Source organism: Argiope bruennichi, chromosome 3 (assembly GCF_947563725.1).
Source record: "Argiope bruennichi chromosome 3, qqArgBrue1.1, whole genome shotgun sequence".
Lineage (NCBI taxonomy): Eukaryota > Metazoa > Arthropoda > Arachnida > Araneae > Araneidae > Argiope > Argiope bruennichi.
In genome coordinates this window covers 37115622-37140701 of record NC_079153.1, presented here as the reverse complement: position 1 = coordinate 37140701, position 25080 = coordinate 37115622, and the positions used below count along the sequence as shown (strand labels likewise).

The following is a 25080-nucleotide window of genomic DNA, read 5'->3' as shown; positions in this document are numbered from 1 at the left end:
GAAAGTATCATAATGCTCTCTTTCTCTCTACCTCTCTCATTATTTTTCTGCTCTTGTTTTAAATGGATTTTCTGATCAACATGTTATCTAAAATGACATATAGTTAAATTAGTATAAATATTAAACAATTTTAGATCTTTAGTTATATGATCTATTATTCATTTGACTTTTAGGATGGGCATGGAAACAGCATTCGAGAATGGAAAAATGTTTATACCAGTAATGGTTAGCTATATTTCCTGTTTAAATTCAATAGTTTTATTATTTTTATTGCAGTGCAATAAGTTATTTTTTATTTTATTTTTTCAGGAGTAGCATCAGCCGATTTTCTTCTTGCTGATCGTCCTGTTTTAGGTGAATGGGCAGTGCATGTTAGCGTTGAGGTATGTATTTCCATTCTAACACATTTTTTTGTTCCTGTTAAGTTACAGGCTTAACGCAAAAATTCATATATAAATACTTTTATTATACATAAAATTATGCTGTGACTTATTTTAACAATTTTACAGGGCCAAAAATTTCATAAAAATTTTACAGTAGCAGAATTTAGTAAGTATCCATCTCTTTTTATTCAAATTACAAATATCTATTTAAATTTCATATGACATAAATCATAAATAAAATCACTTCTCTTAATGTCCTTATGTTGAATTCCCTCATTATAGGTTTTATTATTATTTTCAACAAAAAAAAAATATTTATTTTTTAAAGCTACAAAAAGATTTTATAACTTTATCAATTACTTTGAATTAATAATCATTATTATACAATTCAGATTCTTTGTATTTATGTTTATTATGGTACATAAAGAATTTTAATAGAAATTTCTTAAATAATATATAAACTAATGCATTCAAATTCATAATGCAAAATTTTGCCACAATTTTTTTTTTTAAATATAGAACTTTGAATTTTATTTTTTAATTTATTTTTCCAACATTACTACTTATTTCTTTTTATTAAATATTATGCATTTTGTTTTAATGTTAACTATTTTTAGTTATTTCCAATTTTTATTATAATTTTTTTCTTCATTTATATTTTAGTTATGCCAACCTATGAAGTTCATATTGACCTGCCAATATATACTACCTACAATAATTCAAATGTTGAAGCTACTATAACAGCAATGTAAAGTATTTTTTTTTTATAATTTTATCATTGTCATTGTTATAGTTATTTTTTTTAATTATTTCTTAAAGCTGAAATTTTGCATTTCTACTTAATTACTTATTTTTTCTATTATTTTCAGTCATATCTTAATTTTTAGAAAATTTTAATTTATTTGATAAAATATTACTCATATAAATTATTTGAGACATTATATTCAGTATCATTAATTTCTGTGTGTCGTGTTGTGACTTATGGCACTTTACAAGCCCGCTGACTGTTAAAATTGCAATTGATTTGTAAAAAAAAAAAAAAAAAAAAAAAAACTACCACTAACTATCAAAAGAATATATTAACTTAAAAGAGAATATAAAATTATCTTGTTTGAGAAGAGGTTTTTTTTTTTTTTTATGATGTTTGATCACTTCAAACTCTGCATCTGTTCTAATTCAACCTACTTAAATTAAAACCTCTTCAAATACACTGCTGTAAGGTTTACATCTTGCATTCTTTTGAGAAATTATTTATGGAATCTAATTATATTATTAAAGATGCTTGCTGTAATATATATATATATATTACAACTCAGGCTTCAGAGTTGGGGGGAAAAAAAAACTTTACAAAAAAAAATGCTTCTCAAAATTGAGAACAGTTCTCCCTGTCTCTCTCCTCCTTGCTTTTGAAATGCCAATTTTTATACCTGATGTATTTATGATACTGTAATGTATATTTTGATATAGTTTGTGAGTAAAGTGCTATTTTTATTTTACAATTTTTAGTTGAATTAATGTTTATCTGTTATAATGTAATAGTATTCTAAATTGTTGGGTGTTTGTAATTGAATAAAGAATTATGAAATTATGAATTAATAATTTTTTCTTTATGAATTCATTATTATCATTACTGTTTTATGCAAAGTTATTGTCTAAATATAACTCTATAGTTTTTAAATATTCTTTAATTCATATAAATTTATTTATATCTTCAATCTTAGGTATTCTTATGGTAAAGCAGTTAAAGGCGAAGTTACACTGACTGTTGCACCAAGAACACGTTATAATAAATTAAATGTCCGTCCTTATGAGTCATTTCAAACTAAGGCTAAGGTAAAAAAAAATCAGTTCAATTTTAAAGACAAGTGTAGTAAATAATTTGTTGTTTTTATTAGTAATAATTTCGTATTTATATATATATATTTTCAGATTGATGGTTCTGTAACTATATATTTAAATTTGCTGAAGGATTTATCTTTAAGAACTGATTTTTTCAAAAGAGAAATAGAATTTTTTGCTCTTGTTGAAGAAGAAGAAACTGGTCATAAGTATAATACTACAAATACAATGTGGATATATGATAAAGACATAAAAATTGACCTGATTAGAACTTCAGAGACTTTCAAGCCTGGTTTAAAATTTACTGCTTTTGTAAGTTTTTATTTAATTTTTTTTATTCTCTTGATTTTTTTTTATTTGGCTACTTAAAATATGTAATTAAATAAATTATTTCTTTAGTTTGATAAAAATTATCATATCTAATAGTATTCTTGGTTTAAACAATATCATTCGGAATATTACTGAATAATAAAAATTATAATTTAAAATATTACTTAACTAAATACAGAGTATTCATTCATGCATTTAATGATGGTAACAGTGTGAAGAATCTGAATTTGATCGATAAAAAATTTACACAATTAGATTCATTAATAGCTCTACATAAATTCTAAATTGTATTATCATTTAGGAATTGAAATATTGTTTTATTTGTATTTGAATGTCTGTGGAGGAGAGAAAAGGAAAAACCGAATTAATTCATTTTCTAAATTAGATTATAATATCGAGAGTTTTTATATATTTTCTGGGATTCAGTCATTATTATCTGATTTTTTTTTATAGCTTAAAGTTTCTCACCAGGATGATACTCCTGTTTCAAATAGTAGAGGTCAGCTTGAATTAATGTATGGCTACTCCATCCGTGAAGAAGAATGGAAAACAGAATTTTATACTGTTCCTAGAAATGGAATTGTGAAATTGGAATTCTTTCCCCCAAATGATGAAAACACCTTATTCTTGAACATGAGGGCTATCTATGCTGGCCTGACATTTTATTTGGATAGAATTGATGCAGCTGTATCACCAACCAATAACTTCATTCAAGCTGTTCTTATAACTCCAAATCCCAAAGTTGGAGAAACTGTTGAAATGGAAGTCAATGCCACTGAACCTTTAAATCATTTGGTATATAAGGTAAATATTATTTATATTTAAATATAATTTTTATTTTACCAATACAGTCTTATCAAAAATATATTCGATACTCTTATTAAAATTGGCTTCTTTTTGATTTGCTTACTTTGATTAAGTAAATAAAAGGAAAGTCAATTTTAATTTGAGTATCAAATAGAAGAAAAATGTCATTTTTAGATAAATTATATATCTTGAGCAGATATGCAGATAAAAGCAAATATTTAGATTATTTCTATTATCAATAAAGAAAATGGATCTCAATGAATGAACTTTTTATTTTATGTAATATTTATGAATTAACTTTTTGAAATATGTCAGTGTCCCTTATCACAACAACTATTCTTTCTTTTTATCTTTACTCCTGAGTTTTATAATTTATCTGGCAAAATTAAATCTTTTGCATTATTTACTGAGCTATTCTTAAAATGTACTAAATGAAATCGATGCTCTGATAGAAATTACATTAGCTAAATTCTTTTGTAAAACTCGTTATGATTTGAATTGCCACTAAATCCTTTTTCTTCAACTTTAATTTTTAGTAAAAATGTAGAATTGTGGAAGTTTGAAAGACCTTCTTAAATCGTTATGGATATTAGTGCTAATGTCCTAAATAATATAAAGTAAACACCATTATTAAACACTAAATAATATAAAGTACACCATTATAAAGTAAAACACCACCAATCTCGTTTACATTCACTTAGATTAAAATATTGTTTCTTCATTTGTAATCATTATAATGATAAAGTTCTTCTATACAGTGCAGAGCTTCAGTTATGCATTATTTTCTCTTTTTCCCAAATTTTCAGTTTGAGTTATTATTTCACTATTCCTGTTATTAGAGAAATGTCTGTTAGACATTACCTTTTTTTTTTCCTGCCATGATTTCAGAATATTAGTTGTCTGGGATTATTTGAAATATTCACGAAGAAGAGTATGATGAAATTGTTCCAGCTTGCTTTAGAGATGCAATAAACTTCATTAAAGAACTTTTTATTTATTTTGCTTATTAAAATATTAATGAAATAACATCCAATGAACATAATTCAAATAATGATGTTGTGGTTAATAGTCAGACAATCAACACTTAACATAATGATTAAAAGTTCTTTTTAATTAAATTCTTAAAAATTACATAAAATAAGAATTGTTATTAGAATGTAAGTTATGCAATAAAAGTGCAATTTGGCTCACTTTTATGATGAATGTTTGATTTTAAAATGTAATTATTTTTTACTATAAAAAAAGTAAAAATATAAAAAATAATTTTGAACTTTTTAAAATAAAATTTATACTTTTAAATGAATTTACATTGATAGCAGTAAATTTATAATAATCTGAACTTATTTATTAAAATTTTAAATATTTATGTTTTTTTTAAATTTAATTATTACTTTACATCACTCCCTTGAATGACATTTAAATGGTGCTTTGTTGTATTTAATATACTGTATCTTAAATGTTTATTTTTCCTTTATTTATTATTTTCTTTCTTGTTTAGGTTATAGGTAGAGGAAATATTCTGTTAGCCAAAACTATTCCTGTCCCTAATCAGAAAACATATCGCTTCAACTTTAAAACTCCTAGTTCTATGGCACCCAAAGGTCGAGTTCTTGTATACTATGTGAGAAGCAAAAACAATGAAATTGTTGCCGATTCTGTGACTTTTGATGTTGATGGTTTATTTAAGACATCCGTAAGTTTCATTTTTTTTATTTCTTTCTCTCTCTTTTTTTTATACATTTCATTTACAATATATATATTATAATTATTGATATGAAAAGTTGAACAATGCACTAGAGATTATAAGAAGCATTTTTCCAAATTTCCATCCATTTACTGTTTTGTAAAATAGTGCTTTAATTTCATTATCAACAGATTTTATTATTATTATCATTATTACTGGTGTAAGTTCAAAACACAGTATGAACACAGTTCTACTTTAAGAGAAAATTTTATAAACATACAAAAATGTTACCTTTCACATACCTATGGACGTGTTTTTATTTAAACTTACTTATTGTAAATAAATTTTTATTTTAAGTATTTTCATTTCTTTGCATTCAATCATTTAAATGCTATTTTTATTGCCAAATTCATGTATTCATGTTTAAAATTATTATTCATAAGTTAAAAAAATAATTCAAACAGTTGATTTTAATTTGTGGTATATTATTCCAAACAGATTACTGTAAGCCCTAATGTAAGAGAAGCCCAACCTGGTCGTCAAGTTGACATCAGATTACAAACGACACCTAATGCATTGATAGGAATTTTAGGTGTTGATCTTGGCATTTTAAAATTGAAATCAGGAAATGATATTACTCTTGGAGAGGTAATTTATCAAATTGGTAAAGTTTGCTCACTTTTTTTAAATATGAACTTTTATGTATTTTATATTTGATCCTTTATTGTTTTAAAAAGTGGTTTACAGACTAGTTACATTAAATTTATTTTTTATATGCTTTCCTATATTAATTTGATATCCGTGCTGTATAACTGGCCTTTTGAGAATACAACCAGATCTGTCTCCTCCTTAAGATGTTTTTTTAAGCTATACATATTTGAATAGTTCTGTTGAAAGCATTATATTTAAATTGATATCTTTGCATTATTTGAAAATAAATTGATATCTTTGCATTATTTGAAAATAAATTTTTAAAAATGACATGTAAAAATATTTTCCTGTTAACATAAAGCTTAGGTTACGTAGGTAATTAATTTCACTAAGTCAGGCAAAATGATTTCATGAAGAGAAACTCATTGTAAATATAGTTGTATGAACTCCCAACAACTTTAATTAGCACATAATATTTTTTTTTTTAATTTGAGTATAAATTTGCACTGTCAGAAAAACACCCTGATCCTTATAAAGTGTTAAAATTTTCATTTGATTGATAGTTATTTTAATATTAATGGTATGGTCATTGTAAAAAATCAAGAATTCGTATCATTTAGTTATTATTATATGAATATCATAGTTATTGAATTATCATCATATTAACATTCAATCCTAAAAGGATGACTTTTTCTGTCATTTATTTATTTTTGTACATGAAAACTGGGATCTAGCATGAGTTGAACTTTATTTTCTTTAAATGGTTTGTTGGATGTTATTAAAGAGCTTGTGTCATTAGGAAAATGGGGGGGGGGTATTAAGGAAGTGAATGAATTGGGGTTCATTCCCCAGTACATAATTTGTGACCAATTCACCAATTAATGGTCTTGTTGTTATCAAACTAATACCATTAAGTGAAATTATTTGCAAAATATGTAGCATAAAATACTTCCATAAAGGATTCCCCATTACTTTAAATACAGATTTATTTATTTTTAACATGCAAATTAATTTTTCTTGTAAATTTTCTGGTGTTTAATTTCTTCAAAATTTAGAAATTAATTCTTTGAAAGTTTCATTTTTATATATTTTTAGACTTTATATTGTTTCATGAAAGGTTTTTTTTTTTTATTTTATCAAATTATTTTTTAAGGTTATTGAAGATCTAGAAACATATGATGGAGGACAAATGACAAAGTATAATCCCCCATGGTATCGAAGAAGAAGAAAAAGATCTCTATCCTGGCCAGGATCCAGATCTGCTGGTTTAATTTTTGCTGTAATATATCATTAAATTTACTCTTCATTCCCAGTTCATTAATTGAATCTGAAGCAGGTTTTTTTTAATAATTGATTTTTTTATTGCAATTAGGATTCTGGATCTGTGATTATGACAAATGCTCTTCTGTTAAATACTGGTGATGAAGGTAAGATTCCTGTTTGTTTTGTGATGCAATGAAGTATGTGTTTCTTTGAATTTGTATTGATATATTTTGAGGTCATTTTTCTGTAATTTAAGTTGTTGCTATGAGTTCTTTAACTCCCCTTGTTTAAGCACAATTACTCTCATTTTATTAAAAATAGCTTTTTCATTTGCAAATGTATGTTTTTTCTTTGATTTTTTTTATAGGAGGATTTGGAATAAAATGCAAATAAATTGATTGACTAATTACAAATCTACAAAAATAATTTTTTTGAAAGTTTCAAATGTCAATCTAGAGTTTAAATCTTGCAAACATTTGAATAAACATTTGGATTCTCAAATTAATTAATACTAATTTGAATATTGTGTTAATATATATATATATATATATATATATTTGAATTAATTTGGATATTTATATTAGGAGGACTATTAAATGTTAGATGCTTACTTAAGAATTAATGTTTTTGTCACTTTCGTTAATTTTATAGTGCACAAATATACATTGATAACATTAGTAATCAAATTAGATTAACAGCAGAAAAACTAGCCTTTACTTTTTCATATAAATTTCAACTCAACTGGAAGACTTCAAAAAAATTACATATTACAAAAAATTAAATATTACTCGCTCTTCATCTTTAAAATTTTTTTGTTTAAATGAAATTTAGAAATTTGCTAATAGTGAGCAGTTATTTCCAAAATATATAAATATTTATTTATCATAATGTGTTTTTATCTTTAAAAAAAGTAGTTCACTGTTCATCATTTATATATACAGTGGCTCAAAAAATTGAGAGTACACCTTACTTTTACTTGATAAAATCTGACTTTCAATATAAATAGCACATTACCAGATAGTGCAAACATGTTTTTATTTTTACACATAACAAATGGTTTAATTTAGATTAAAAATAAAGAAAAATTAACGGAAAACTCCTAAATTGAAAAATTTTAGAATCATTTTAAATAAATATGCACAGAATTTTGCCCCAAAAAATTGAGAATACACCAATGAAATTCTTGTAATATCTCACATAGAAAGAATGTGCCAGTATTTAGTTGCATGCCTTTTGGCTCTTATAATGGCCTCTAAGCATCATGGTACCGATTCGACCCATTTTTGGTGGTATCTGAAGATATTTTACTCCATTCTTCTTGCAATACTTGTTTTAAATAGGTTTTGTTTCTAATTTTGTGTTTTTGGACCGCTGCTTCGAGTGTGGCCCACAGATATTCAATTATATTCATATCGCGGTACTGTGGTGGTGTGTGTAAATGCTATTTACATTGAAAAAGACACCATATTTTGAAGTTACGTGTATTCTGTTTGGGGTCATTGTACTACTGGAAAATGAAATTTCCATCTAAACCCAAATTTTTAGCACTTTCCTTTAGATTGCTGCGAAGTATATCCAAGTAAACCGTATCATTTATAATGCCATCTATAAAAATTAAATTTCCTACCCCGGATGAAGCCATGTAACCTCAAATCATCACGGAGTCTCCATCATGTTTAACTGTAGGACGTAATTTTTTGGATCCAAAGCAGTATTAGGCTTTCTCCGTACAGTAGGATGGTTGTCACTGCCAAAAATGTTGAGTTTTCTTTCATTACTAAACATAGCTTTCTTCCAAAGGTTATTGATCTTCAATTGATGAGTTTCTGCACTTCAAATGCATTTTCTGAATTTGCAAGCTGATGAACGGTTTCTCTCTAACAATGCGACTTTTATATCCAGCTTGTCTAATGGCATTTAGCACAGTTTCAGCACTTACACTCCTGCCTATGATTTGAAAAGTTTCTGCATCAAGTTGGATGAACCATATGGTTAGAGCAATCTAAAGGAAAGTGTTAAAAATTTGGGTTTAGATGGATATTCCATTTTCCAGCAGGACAACGACCCCAAACAGAAAGCACGTAACGTCAAAATGTATTTTTCATTGTAAACAGCAGTTACACACACCACCACAGTACCCCAACATCAATGCCATAAAATATTTGTGGGCCATACTCGAAAAAGTGGTTCAAAAACACAAAATTAGAAACAAAACCCATTTAAAACAAGTGTTGCAAGAAGAATGGGGTAAAATATCTTCGGATAACAACAAAAATTGGTGAAATCAGTACCATGACGCTTAGAGGCCATTACAAGAGCCAAAAGACATGCAATTTAATAGTGACACTTTGTTTCTATGCATGATATTGTAAAAATTTCTTTGATGTATTCTCAATTTTTTGAGGCAAAATTCTGCGTATGTTTATTTAAAATGCTTCTAAAACTTTTCAATTTCGAAATTTTTCGATGATTTTTCTGCATTTTTACTCTAAATTAAATCATTTGTTATGTGTAAAAATAAAACATGTTTGCACTTCCCAGTAATGTGTTATTTATATTGAAAGCCGCATTTATCAAGTAAAAGTAAGGTATACTCTCAATTTTTTGAGCCACTGTATATATTTTTTAAAGTATATTTTATTCTGATTTAATATGTTCTTTTTCTTTATTAAATATCATAAAATATTTTCTGTTATTTCATATTTTATTCTTTATTTCTCTTTCTCTCACTACATTTTCTAATTTTATTTATTGCTTTGCTAGATATATATTTATAGGATTGTAAATGTTTTTATTAATATACACTTGTCTTTTTATTTCATTTGATACTTTATTTATTTTTAAATATATATGATTGATTTTTAAGCAATATTTTACTTAATTATATTTCTTCGTAGTTCAAACAGATGTTTAATATTTGTTATAAAATTCTTTATTCTTCTTTGTTTTAATTCTAAATTAATTAATTACTTATTTAACAAATTTAACATTTCCTCTGTATTTTCAGATAACGTTATTGCATATATACATCGATTCCAGATCATAACCTTATAGCTTGGTTTGCTGGGTTTGCCAAGGTAACTAATATGCTTGCTGGGCTTTATAGGATGAACTAACAATAATGAAATATATATTTTCTGCACATTTTTCTATTAGATTTCTTTATTTCAATATTCTATTTGGTGAAGGGTTATTGAATATGATGAATATTAACATTTTTAATTTTCATATAAAAACCTGTAGTAATTTTTTTTACATCAGAAAATATGTGGCTGAACTAAACCTAAATTCATTTCTTGACAAAAAGGATATTATTTTTTATAATGTATAACCACTTTATGAAATTCATTAGCCAAGTTTGAAGTGACTATTAAATTCAAATTCATAATATGCTGGATATTTTATGAACTTTGTCTACAGTGTCCAGGCAAAATTGATATTGCAAGTCAAAACAGGAAAGAGAAAATAAAAAATGAAAGCATAGATTTATTTACTAAAGGCAATATACAAAATATAAGCTACACATTTGCTCCAAAAAGATTACCATGATAATAAGTGAAATCTTACTAGAAAATAAAAGTTTAATTGCTATATCGAAATAGATGTGATAACAACTTCCATAAATCCATGGGCTTATAAATTCCAGGAAAGAGGCCTAAGTGGAATATTCCAACACTTTTGTTTCCCATTTTAAAAGCTCAGATTAACATGAAATGACCAAATATTTGCATTTAATATATAGATGGCTTACCAAGAACGGTATTGAATGTATAATAATTAGCTGAAATCCCTGTAAATTATTAGTCATCATGCCAAAGAAATCGATTTATGAAAGAAATTTGCCCCCCCCCCAAAGAAGTTTTTATAATTCAAAATTTAAATAACATCTTATGTCTATAAAGGAAACTATATACAAGCAATATAGAAATTCTAAAACCATTAATAAACTCAGAATGTACAAAAATACAATGTTGTAATATGTTATTTATCCATCTGTAAAATTTTGATGGCAATTTCTGCATGCAACCTATCACAATATAATAAAAATATCTTAGAGGGAAAATATTTCTTTAGTTTAATTCTGCATATTATGCATTAGCAATATGTATAATAAATTTAAGAATTTATATAATGCTCATATAAAAGCAGAATCTTTCAATTTAGATTTACCATAAAATGTATAAAAGTTCAATCTGCTTTTGGTGGTGATGGAAAAGTCTATTCATTTATTTCCTTTTTCTAACAAATTAATATCATTTGGAACTGTTTTCCTTATTAAGCTATTCAATTTGTGTCAGAATTTTCTAATTTAAATTATCTTTACAATTTGACAACCAAAATGTATCCAGGACTTCTGTCAACTTTTTTGTTTTTTAATTTTGTGTGTATTAAGATATAAAGAATAGCAACATTTATTCCTATGATGCTACACAGCATTGTTGTATCAAAAGAATGCTGAAGAAATTATTTAAATTATACCTTATTATTGCTACAAACAAGTTAAATGGAAGAAAAATTATTTGATTATAGTGGCTTAATGAAGTTCTTGATTCATTGCTAATGCAATGTTTTATATACAGTACTTAAATAATGATTAGTTGTTTTGTGAAAATTTTCTGTTGTTTTGTTTTATTTTATTTCATTTTGCAACTGATATGACTTTCTTTCACTCCCCTTAAATTTATGTCTTTAAAAATGCAGATTTATTCACCGAAAATGTCATCCGCATTGACGAAAATAGTAACAATGCCCCCATTCAACCTCCATCGGAGTTGCCTGAAGCTGTTGTTCCTGAAGGCCGTTTAGTTATGAGAAAAAAGTATCCTGAAACATGGCTATGGATAAATACTACTGCTGGGTAGGATGATCTTTTTTTATTGAAATATTACACTAAATATGACCAAAATCTTAGAATTTTAAATTAAAAATGCTATTTATTCTAAAGTAGATTCGAATAAACTGAGTTATTAAAGCATATCTTTCAATAGGAAGATATGGTCTTCTCTTTTTTAGATATTGATATCATTTAATTGAAAGAGAAAGCAAAAAAATTAAATTAAATCTGTTATTAATTATTGGCATGTAAGATAAATACCATTTCTTTGTTGGTGTTTTTCAAATATCCAAACTAATTTGAGCTGAGACCTATTTAGGTTCCAGAAATTTGGATTATCTAGGAAATTTAATAAAATATTCTAGAGAAACGAAATCCAGTAGAGTATTGATCTTTGGCTGCTGTGTGAAAGATTACAGAAAATATCCTGAATTGAATGGGCCATGAAACAATTTGAGAGGAGTGGCTTTGAATTCGGAAGCTCCAGGATAACTGTAATAATATGCATTGAGTTTAAATTGACAAGATTAGTTTTGCCTGTTATTTAAATTTTTCAAGGCAAGGTTGTATTTGCTTCAGTATTTTTGTTTGTGTTATTTGTGTCCTTTCGAAGCCTATCATTCCTAATGTTGATTGGGTTGAAGTATATATTGGTTGAATAAATTAATTCTTTTAATAGTATAAAATTCTGTCGAAATAGTGATACTGTTTCCACACAATAATATATGTATGATCAAGAGTCAAGATTGATATAATATCAAAGAACTTAAGACCTTCTATCATGCACAGATCTACAGATAAACATAAATTGGCATGCTACTTAGAACAGAAGGCTGTGATATTTAGATGGTAACTAATTATAAGTTGCATTGTCATTATCCTTACATCAAAAAAAGATAAACAATTTTTTTTCTTCTCATTTAAGTTCTGTATTCATTAGTAACGCTACGCAGATTAGAAATTTTTAATTTCTTTTATTCTGTTTTATTTTAATTCGAAAGTACTTCAGAATGAATCTGAAAGATCGATTAATTGAAAATGCTTAATTTTAAATGCATCAAGCATTTGAAATAATCGGTCAAAAAATGTTAAACCTAATCTCATTAGTGTGGGGGAAAGAAGAAAGAAAATCTGAAGCCTTACTCATTTGGCAGTGGGGAAATAAAGAATTTTTTTTGGCGGGAAAGTTAGTTTTTAATTAAAAATCCGAAAAGAAAGGGACCCCCCCAGGTGCACATTTCCGACCTCCAAGGTATACATGTACCAAATTTGGTAGCTGTAGGTCAAGCGGTCTGGCCTGTGGAGCGCCAACATACACACATAATTATAAGTATAAATATAGATGGCTTCAGTTTACAAAAAGCTTCCCCAATAAATGCCCTACAAAATGGGACAAATATCACCAAAATTAGTTAAGTATTTCTCGAGTTTTGACATACAGACGCTCTCAGGAGACTTCATTTTATACTATGTATAGATTAAATGGGAAAAGTTATGGAAATTTAAACAATAACTGTATTTATTACAAATTTAATATTTTTAAAGATTTTCTAATTAAAGAAAACTATAGTAAAAGATTTAAGAAAAGTAAAGGTAAAGGGGGCAATTTTCAAACTATATTTGAGGAATTTCAGAATTATTGTAATCTGGAACACAATAGTGAAAACATTCACAAAATTAGGAAATATATTTTTTGCTCTTCGAAATAATAAAGTTAAATGGTTTATAAATAATAAATTCGGATATTTAAAATTGAAAAATCAATACACTAAATGTATAATTCTTGATCTAATAAAATGTAAGCTTAATATTGGAAAAAACGATTTATTAATTAATAATTAAAGTAATTTAAACAAAGAATTCTGTGTGATAAAATTTTTGGATATTAACTTCGAAAAACTAAATTTATCTAAAATTGTGCATAGCAATAATATATTTTTTTCCTTTAACAGATAAAGCAATTGTTTCAATAGTGTTTAGTTATACATCAACTTTAAGGAAAAATTTGTAATTATAATTACTATAAAACAAATTAAATTTGGTTTATAGTAACTTAATTCTGTCTTTGTAACTAACAAAGACAGCTATAAAGATTTTATAGATTTGGTTAAAGGTCATATTATTACAGAAAATTTAAAAATTATGGAATCCAACTGTTTAAGAGAGTTAATGGAAAGAGGAACTAAATTTAGATCAAGAGAAAAAATAAACAATAATAAAATCTTAATTTCCATTGGAAAAAATTTGGATATTTTTATTGCTAAATTATCTGGAAAATACCATTGGCCTGCGGAAGGTTTTGAGGAATAAAAGTGAGAATTTTAGAGAAAATTAAAACAAAAATGAAATGGATATTGACAGATCTTTTAAGAGAAGTTACTGCCATGTTGAATTAGTTACTATTGAGATTCAAATAACTTAATTGAAAACATCAATATAAATTAGAATAGAAATAATTTTCACCACAATTTTTTAGCTAAATTCCAAGTTGTTTATTTTGTAAATTGCTGACTCCAATATCTTACAGGTTACAACAGCAATGCCAGAATCAATCCACGTGCCAGAACGTTTTTCACAACAAATCAAGTTATATTTACAGTTAACAGCCAAAAATGATATTGCAATGTGTTAACGAAGAATATTTAAAAATTACAACAATGCTTTAAAAACTTATAATATATGCTATAAAAATTTAAAATTATAATTCGCCAGTAACAAAGTTATGATACACAGAAAATACATGGAAAGGCATGTTCTGACAGTTACTAAATTAAATTCAACTTATTGTATGAAACCTAAAGGAGAAAATAAACAAAAATAACAACATTTAACTTACATAATGTATGCAATGATTCTTAGATATATATTCAATATTTCACCCAATATTTCTGAGTAATAAATACATAAACAAATAATTACACAATTCAATATGGCACACTTTCAACACTCTTGCTTGTTACATTATGTCAATTTAGTATTATTTACAATGACATAAAAATAATCTCCATGCTCTTTTACAACAGAGAATTGCAATAGAAAGCAATGTTGTTGTTGTGTCTATGCATACAGTGCTAGTGCAAAAGATTAGAGTTGCAATCATTGAATCATGTGAGCTAAAGTATCAGAACTTAATATTATTTTCAAAACAGGCATAATTGAGTGAGAACATCAGTGGATTAGGAACTGTTATTGGAAAAATATTCAACATTATACACAAAAGCAATTTCTTCCATCCAGCAAGAAAACCGGTCAGTGAAGGTCATACAATAAATCATGCCTTTTGATGGTGGTAGTGGGCCAATTAATTCAATATGTATCACATTAAATCTTGCATCTGGTACTTGATAATCTCCAAATTTAGATTTAATCTGATGTTGTTGATGATAATAAATGTTTTCTGATGTTGAAAAATTCAAAGAAATATGTCATTTTATAGCTTATCAACCATTTAAAAGGGGACATGATGCATTAGAGAATATTAACTGCATTTTAGAAGGTATACTTCATTCTCATCTTGAAGAATTTCTTGAAAATAATTTCCCAAAGAAAAAGAACCACATTGTTGTAATTGAAGATGCACAATTAGCTTCATCCAGTGAAGAGAAACTTGACATTACTTGTGATGCTTCAGATGTTGTAAATGAATTAATTAGAGGCATCAGATTTCATTTTCATAATCTTGTACCAAGCTTCAGTGACTTAAATACTGCAACAAAAGTTCAGCTTGGGCCTTGGTCATGCATATTCACGTGCTCAAGTTAAGTTCAACGTTGGGAGAGTCGACAACATGACTTTCCAGCATGCACAATGACGTGCTCAAGTTAAGTTCAACGTTGGTAGAGTCGACAACATGATTATCCAGACGTTTAGTTATATTAACGTCCCGTTTTAAAGCAACACTAGGGCTATTTTGGAATTATAAACACAGCATGAGAGTGCGTGAATGGAATTCTCGCCATTTTCTAGAACTCATACTAAGATAGTGCCAGTAAACACATTGTATATACAATGCATCAATATCACCACTAAAAACAGGACAAAATATCGTTCGTCTTACCTCCGACACATTGAAGGAACAGTAATGTGGTGAAGCTTTATTAGCCATATTCAGAGACGTTATTGCCATGTTGAATTAGTAAGCCAGAATCAACTTGCGCGCCAGCACATTTTTCACAACAAATCAGGTTATAGTTACAGTTAACAGCCAAAAATGTTATTGCAATGAGTTAACGGAAAATATTTAAAAATTACAACACGCTTTTAAAACTTATAATATATGCTTTAAAAATTAATAATTATTATTTGCCGTTACAGATCTAAAGATCGAGGGATTTATTTTAGCAAAACATTAAAAATAAAGAATTTAAAAAAAATTGTTATTACAGTAATAGATTAATCAGCAAATAATTTCTGTTTAATTTGTAAATATTATTATGAAGAACTATTAATTAATGAACATAACTCTAATTCAACTTATATTTTAAAAAACACGGGGGGAGGGAATTAGATGAAGTTAGGTTAGGTTATATTAACGTCCCGTTTGTAGAGATGCATTTTTTTTAATAACAAATAATATTGCTATTGTTATTTTTAAATATGCGTTCCAAATATCTGTTACTTCAAACATATTATTAATTAAAAATTATTACTTAATATTAAATATAAAATTTATTAATTGTAATTAATACTTAATTTACTAATTTAAGTAACATGTGATTGAATTAATTTATCTGTTTCAGGTTACTTCTTAAATTTTATTTTATTTTTTCTCAAAACTATCTATTTATTTAATTTATTTATTAGAGTGAACCATTTTCTGGAAAAGGTGAGTTAAAAATATATGTCATTTCTTTAAAATATTTACTTTAGTTCTATATTCTACCAATAGATGGCGCCAGCAGTAAACAGAATACATGTAATCAAAGTAAATCATGTCTCGAATGATTAAAAATGATCTGTATGGAATAGTGCATCATCAAATACGAATATCGGTCACTCCCGTAAAGTGGAGCGGTGACTTCGCACTTTCCAGTGAAGCCTCGCACTTTCCGGTGAAATCACCGCACCGATAAATTTCAGTGATATGCAATTCAATGATACGATATGATAATTCCAATAACCGGTCCGTTCACTTTTCAATCCAATCACAGATTTCTTTCGAGAGCTTCCATTGGACAGATCGTATCGATTGTTACTTTCCACTGAAGTTACCGCTCCGGCAAATTTCAGTGATATCGTATCGATTGTTACTTTCTATCGTGATCCAAAACCTGTAATCGAAATATCATCAGTAAGATCGTATCAAGGATTTGAATCACACCCCTCTTTGAAAAGTATTGATCACTTGTATTTGTGACTTTTTGATATTGGTTACGTAATAACCGCTCTTAAAATATTCGTCATCCCTACCCGTTTGAAGCAAAATTGGGGTATTTTGGGACGGATCTCGTAATTTTGAACCGCGGTCAGATGACGAGGACGACACCTGAGCTGGCACCCCCCCCCTCTTCAGACCACACCACACCAGCGGGAGGACGAATTAGATAAAGGAATGCTATCTTTCGCGAAAAAAAAGAAAATAAAAACTTGCTCTCTAAGCTCCCTGTGTGTTCCCAACAATTAAATTTCATTAAAAAAAAAACATTAAAATTCAAATACGTGACTTGTAGCACTGGCAGTTATAATTACTTTACGAGTAAACATTTCTTTAAATACTTAAAAATTTTCCTGGACAGAATCAAAGATGAGGATAATTTTATAATTAATTGTAACAAAGAAGTTTTGGATTTTCTTAAAGATAACAACATTAATAAACTTACAATGGGAGGGCACGTGGTTGAAATCTGAGATCATGATGAGATTTAGTATAATGATAGTATACATTTAGAATGTTCATTCATGAAAATATTAAAACGCAATTGCCAGTCAAATTCGAGAAAATGATCCTCAAACTTTTGGTAAAGCTTATATATTGAAAACTTCACGCCCGTCTCTTCTATCACAATGGCATGGTTGTCTAGGCAACTGTCTTGTATGCGGAGGGCCAGGGTTCGAACCTGGCTAGGATTTTTTTTTTTTTTTTTTTTTTTTTTTTTTCATTTTTCATAACTTTTATTCAATTAAAAATTTACAAATACTCTTAATATGTTTTTAAATTTTTTTTCATTCAAAATAAATATTTATTATCGAAATACATAAAAATAAAAAGAAAATTTTAAAAGAAAAAGTTTATAAGTACAAGAGCATTTTTTAAATAAAATAAAATTATTTAAATTTAATTAACTATTTACAGATTATTTTGTTATTATTAAAAATAACTGGCTAGAATTATGTAATTTTAATATTACCGAAAATTACGTTTTGAATGGAATTAATTTTTCTAAACAAGTAAAGGGCATTCCAATGGGAACAGCTTTCTCAAGTGCTTTAGCCAATATTTTCCTACATTACTATGAGAAAAAAATAAATATAATTTAATAAAAGGTTGGAGCAATATAGAAGACTTACTTTTGATAATCGTTGATGATACCAATATTGTGACTAATTGCTCTCCAGAAGATTTAATTCTAACAGAAACAAATAAAAATCAACTTGAAACAACCTTTCTGGATTAAAATTCGAAATTGCTAATGATAAAACAATAGTTGGTATCTACGATAAAAGGGATGAATTCAACTTTAAAATAACAAAACTTTGTAATGACCATTCTAATGAAAACTCTAAAATTTTCAAAAATTTAATTTTCTCACAATTCAATAGGATATAAAGAGTTTGTAATAACAAAATTTCCTATATTGAAGCAACAAATAATCTCATTAAAATTTTATTTAATAATGAATTTCCCAGAAACTACTGCAATATTGATATTTTAATAAAAAAAAGAGATGATTTGGTATTACTCCTTTGCCTAAAATAAAAATAGACTTTTCGTTGCATATTAACTAACTCAATAGATGACCAATTATTTATTACCTTGAATGTCGTAAGCAGAAACAGTTTAAGATGTGGGGAAAGAGAATGAACTAGATGGGACACTTTTTGTAAAAAAAATTTTACCTGCTGCTGGTATTTCTTGCCTTTTTGTTTTAATAATTGGTTATGAGAAATCTTATGGTTTATTTTATGTTATTGTATTTTTTACTTAATTAGTGATCGCTTAATTTGTTGTTTTGTTTCATTTCTGTAAGAAATAGTGTATCTCTTAGGCCTTAATTTCAGGGGATTTTGGGGTCACGAGGGGTCAATACTGTTGGACTAAGGTCAGATTCCTCACAGAAAAAATTGATTATTTTGAATCTTTGCCTGAGGGTGATCCTTCAGAAATTCTTCTGGCCAAATTCTTATTTTATTTGGTTTAATTTTGATTCTGTTCTTTTTCTTTTAATTTATTACTAATTTTATTTTTATTACTAATTTTTATATATATATATTTGCTTAACATGTTTGTAATTATAAACAAAGCAGTGGCGTACTTTTTTTTCAGAATATTTTTTTTTTCTTCCTTTTTATAGAAGTGACGGATCAGCTTTTGTTTCACATGTTGTACCTGATTCTATTGCTTCCTACAAGATAACTGCATTTGCAGTTCATTCCACAGATGGGTTAGGTATTGCTACTTCTCCTTCTGATGTAAGTTAAATGTACTTTTTGTAGTATCTTAATTTAAGTTAAATGCATTATTTATTCTTTATTTATTAATATCTTTAACTAATAAAAAGCATCTTGTCATTATTTATATTTCATTTTAAAAATTACCAGATGTTTGCTTATTTTGCCATAAATTGATATAAGCAACTTTATTTTAAATTCATAAACATGCATATTCAGAATTATATATTTTATATTTTTTTTAATAAAAACAGTGTTTAATATAAGGAATAATCAAATCAACATTTGTTGTCTCTTATTTACATCTTAAATGTTTATGTACTCCCTTGAACAGAATTATGGGGTCATTGTTTTTAAAAAATTTTCTTGCTTCATTAATTCATCGCACTAGAAATCTTTGATTTGTGCCAGTTTCAAAAATGCAAGAGCCAAATAACTGTTAAATATGTCAATGAAAACATTTTTTTCTTAATTATTACAAATTTTTATATATTGTTTTACTTTATTCTAATGTAATTCCATTTATTTATGATTAAAACTGTATTTAAATATTAGCTCAGTCTTATAAAATCATTTTTATTATTGTATATTTAAATTATGTGTAATTTGCATAATTCTTGTCTATTTTTTTTTATTTTGCATCTTTCAGATAGCTGTATCTCGGCCATTTTTTATAACCATGGCTCTACCTTATACTGTATTGATGGGAGAAGATTTAGCTATTCAAGTGGTTGTTTTCAATTATAATAATAAAGATATACAAGTACTGTTCTTTTAATTAAATATAATTAATTGTACTATGTATATTTTATGATTTATTGATTTCTTACTTGTTCTTATTCCATAGGCTGAAGTTGCTATGGAAAACAGAAAAGGGGAGTTTGAATTTACTGTTGCTGGCAAAGATTCTGGTAATCTAGAGCATCAAAATCGTAGAACTAAAATAGTACGAGTGAGTATTAGATTAAATTTATTTGATTATTTTAGATTTATGAATATTTAATAATATGCATATTTTTAAAGGAAAATAATTACATTATATTTTCTTATCTGACGCTTTTTAAAGCCTTTCTTGTATAACAATTAAATGAACTTTAAATTTTTTCCTTATATCTTAAATGTTTGTTTCTGTAATTAGATCTGAAAAGATTTTTATAAATATTTATATGTTCTACACAATAATATTTTTACTATTTATTATTGAGCAAAAATCAGGATTAATTAAGGATAGTTTATCCATCAGAGACACCATTGTAAAGAATTATGGACTCATTCTTTAATTAAATGCCACCTTCACAGGAAATTAAGAATTTTACTTAAAGTTAAATCCAAACCATTTAGACAGAAAATTAGGTGTTTCTTCTCCGGACAGGTATTTTTGCGATAATATTCTATACATTTTTTCATCCTTTTTCATGGTTTAATTGTTATTTTAATGCTTTTGTGCATGCATAATATTTATACAAGGGTGAGTTAGAACTGAATTTCAAACCTGTTGTAGTAACCTTAAGAATTTATTGAAATTCTATATAAATGTGATCAAAAAATAAATTGTATTATGAATTAATTATAAATGAATTTATTTTCATGCTCATGGAGAGATTTTTTTCTTTTAATTATTTAATAAATTTTATAACAACTTTTTCTATAATAAATAAATAAAAAAGTTTTTATATTTAAGTCATATATTAAGCCTTGCAATTTCTAATGGCATAAGTGAAAAGTGTGTCATAAAAAAAATTAAACTTTCATTTTTCTATTTTGAAATTCTGATTGTGATTTGCCTAATAATTTGTAATTCCACTAGATTCCTGCATCAGATGGAATTCCAGTTTCTTTTCTGATTGTTCCTAAAAAGGTTGGATTTATAGAGATAAAGGTTACTGCTGCCACATCTTTAGCTAGTGATTCTGTAACAAAGAGATTATATGTTCAGGTATAATAGTTTAGGTTATTATTCCACTATTGAAATTTTTTATGATATTCTACTTTTCAAAAGAATTAAACATTAGTGCTAAAATTAGAAATAAAGCAGCTAATATAGAATTAAAAATTAAATTATTTACTGTAAAAAAATTGAAAAAAAAAAACTGGTAAATTTCTTAACAATGTATCTGAAATATAGAAGAATGGATATACGAGGTGGGGCTAGAAAATTTCACTGTTTATACTTTAACAAATCAAGTACAACCATTGTTTTACATGTTTCCTTCACCATCATCTACTCAAATTTCAGACTTTCATATTGCTCTATTCAGCTGTAATCATTGTTAAAAAGTATTTGTGCATGTATCATGTCAATGAAAATGCTAAGTTTTCAGAAGGGGGAAACTTGTTAAATCAAATAGCTCTTTAAACTTGGAAAGTACATAGTAAATACTTATTTGCTATAGCAAACGGAGTCAGATAAATACTTGTGACATACAAAATACAGGTTAAAGAGGGACCAAAAAAAAAAAAAAAAAAATTGATATAGACTGATGTCCTAATCAAGCAAATTCTTCAGAAACAGAAATGAACCTATAACAAGATGACAAAATTTTTCAAGAAAATATGGTATAAATATTCTGAATTTACAGATATTGACAAAGAAAATGTTAACTGCATGTTTTAAAAATATGCAAAAAAAAAACAAAAAAAAAATGATTTCTCAACAGAAGGAAGTTGTAAAGTTATTTGCATTGATATCCTTGAATAAACTGTAAGTTTATTGAAAAAGATATTATATACTGGAAATATATAGATATTATATACTAGTTCACATAAGCAAAGAAAGAAAGGAAACCATGGATTCTAGTTCACAATACAGTTAACATTTCTGCATTGTCAAGATATTTTTGGAACAAAAATGAGATTACCTTAATAGAACACATGCATATTCATCTGATCTTTCTCTTGGGGTTTCTTTTTATTTCTCTTTGTCAAATCAATGCTAATAAGTTCAAGACCGTAAAATACAATAAAAATAAAAGGAACAAAAGTTATGAAAGGACTTTTACAAGGTAATCTGAAACAATTTTTTAAACAGTGAAAAATTCCATATGCAATGGTGTGTGGATCAAAATTAGGTACTAAAAGTTAATAATAGCAAAATTATAAAAAAATTTAAAAAATAATTTTTTAAAGATCAGCTCAGTGATTTTCTAGCCACACATCATATACAGTATTGTTAACTTTTGATCTAATTATTGCTGATTTTGCATATGCTTTCTTCCTAGTCAAAGAGTTTAAGTTTTTTCAATAAATACCTTGCAATAATATTTTAATGGATTATGAATGTTTAATAAGTTATGAATTAACCTATTTTTTTTTAATTCATGAATGACTATAAAATAATAAGAAAAGTATTACAGCATAAGACTACTTGCATTACTTAGCCAGATTATGTGGTTGAATTTGTTCAATTTAGAACAAAAATTAAGAAAATATGCTAATCTTTGAAAATTGTTTTCTGAAAATAAATTAATTTTTTATGTCATATTTTTTATTTAATATTAATGAAGGTTTAGTTGAAGTGTAGTTAGTTGGATTATGTAAGTACAAAAATCGAAATCACAAAATTTTCAAAATCGGCCTTTATATAAAATATTCTATATAGTTGTAACTACATAAATATTTTATGTAATTAAGATATTAAATATTTAACAGTTGTATATCTACAGATGCAATATATAGCCTTCACTATACAAAAATATTAATGCGAGTCTGATAATCTATTCCATGATTATTTATATCCCTTATATATATATATATATATATATAGTACACCAAGTTGAAATTTGTATTCTTCTTTAAAAATATTACAATATTTTTATTTGGCTGTATAAAATGAACTATAACCTCAATGAAATAATATTTTGCATAGGATTTCAATGGTATTGTATTGTTCTAGCTATTTTAAAATATACTGCACTAAAATGTTTTACTATTTTTCATATTATGTTTTTACATAGTTATTATCATATAATAATTTCATAATGCTTGTAATTAATTTCATTTCAAGCCTGAAGGATCTACTCAGCATTATAATAAAGCATTGTTCATTGATCTGCGTAGTTCAAGTGAAGTTGTGAAACACAATGTTTCAACTATCATTCCACGAAATGCTATCCGTGACTCAGGGAAAATATTACTTTCAGCTTCTGGTAAATATTAAAAAAAAATTGATAAAATATTTTTTTTCTAGGTTTTGTATTAAGTTTGCAATTATATTTCTGAAAGCTGTCTTTTTCAGACTTCATTTCATTCTATTTGATTGTTATACTTTTAAAGAGGCCTTTATTAAGCAATCAAGCTTTTTTAGTTCCTTTGATTTGCATCTAATCTTTTTACTATTGATGTAATACAAATTGTGTATCATTGTTTTTAAATCAATTATATGTGCAGAAAACCAGATCAAAATAAAATGAATCAGTATATTATGATGAAATTAATTTCTGAGTGAAATATTTCTTTTTATATTTTTATGTTTATTTTTCTTTTTAGTATATTTTATACTGTAATGTAATTTAAGTTCTTATCATCCTTTATTTTTTAATTAAATAAATACAGGTAGAAAAGTGTCATGATTATCCACTTCTGTTTTATCTTACTGTATCTTTTTTTTTTTTTTCAGTTGACTTCATGGGGCCAAGTATTAATTCAATTGATAAGTTATTGTACATGCCAACTGGCTGTGGAGAACAAAATTTGATAACTGTTGTCCCCAGAATAATAGTCATGGAATACTTATCAAAAACTAATAGATTATCCCCAGCTATAAGAAATCAGTTGATCGCAGGTTTAAGAAATGGTAAGTCAAAAATATATTTTCTAAAATTATTAAAGAAATTTATTTTCTGTCATATTTCTAAACTATGAATGCTCTTTAACATAAAAAAAATTACTACAAGAACTACAGAGAAAAGGCATAAGATAATCCATATCATTAAAGTTTCGTTAGCATTGAATCCCTACAGTCAGGAAAAGTAATTTTACTTACGTCATTTTTTGCAAAATCGTTGCAAGGGTTGTCATTTTTTCAATTTTTTAAAATGCATAAATATTAAGGAAAAACCATGAAAATATTAAAAATGGGAATAATCTATTTCAAAATATTTTGATTAATTTTTAATCTGTTAATTAAAAAATTCATTTATAAATTATTTGTTTATTAAGAAAACTTATCTTACCATCAGGCATTTTGGCAATAAAATCATATTTTCAGAACTAAATTTCACAAAAATGTGTATTATTTTCATATTTCTAGTATTGTTGAGATTTCTTGAAATTGTATTAAACTATTGATTAGGTGTAAGAATTTTCTTCTTCTTTTATTATGTATTAATTGCTACATTATGCTTTCGTATGTGCCATAAAATTTTCTTACTTACAAATTAAAATACTTAAATAATAAAAGAAAATACTTACAATATTAAAATATTTTTGATGACTACTTCCTACAGATAGTAGTCTGAAAGATTTCAAGCAAGCTTTATTTAAAGCTTATTAAGGTTTTATTGATGCAAAAGTTTTGCATTTTAAATATAAAATCATATTAATTGCTATTAAATAATTTTTTTTTTTTTTTTTACAAAGGTTATCAAAGGCAGTTAACATATAAACGAGAAGATGGTTCATTTAGCACTTTTGGAGAAAGAGACCGAAGTGGCAGTACTTGGTATGTGAAATGCTGCTGTTAT

The 25080-nt window shown here is 26.3% G+C and overlaps 1 protein-coding gene across 4 annotated transcripts in view; it reads left to right on the top strand.

Moving 5' to 3' along the window:
- The window catches only part of LOC129962557 (CD109 antigen-like), a 44276-nt gene that overhangs the window by 11904 nt on the left and 7292 nt on the right, over positions 1-25080 (top strand). For all 4 annotated transcript variants that reach the window (XM_056076318.1, XM_056076317.1, XM_056076320.1 and 1 more), the window contains exons 7-25: positions 174-225; positions 310-383; positions 510-549; positions 1047-1131; positions 2105-2216; positions 2313-2534; positions 3006-3356; positions 4858-5052; positions 5542-5691; positions 6848-6973; positions 7067-7121; positions 11659-11815; positions 19303-19420; positions 20049-20162; positions 20247-20351; positions 21207-21335; positions 23403-23544; positions 24015-24191; positions 24977-25058. In XM_056076318.1, the coding sequence (XP_055932293.1) occupies positions 174-225; positions 310-383; positions 510-549; positions 1047-1131; positions 2105-2216; positions 2313-2534; positions 3006-3356; positions 4858-5052; positions 5542-5691; positions 6848-6973; positions 7067-7121; positions 11659-11815; positions 19303-19420; positions 20049-20162; positions 20247-20351; positions 21207-21335; positions 23403-23544; positions 24015-24191; positions 24977-25058 (2486 nt within the window). The remainder of the gene's footprint in view (positions 1-173; positions 226-309; positions 384-509; positions 550-1046; positions 1132-2104; positions 2217-2312; positions 2535-3005; positions 3357-4857; positions 5053-5541; positions 5692-6847; positions 6974-7066; positions 7122-11658; positions 11816-19302; positions 19421-20048; positions 20163-20246; positions 20352-21206; positions 21336-23402; positions 23545-24014; positions 24192-24976; positions 25059-25080) is intronic.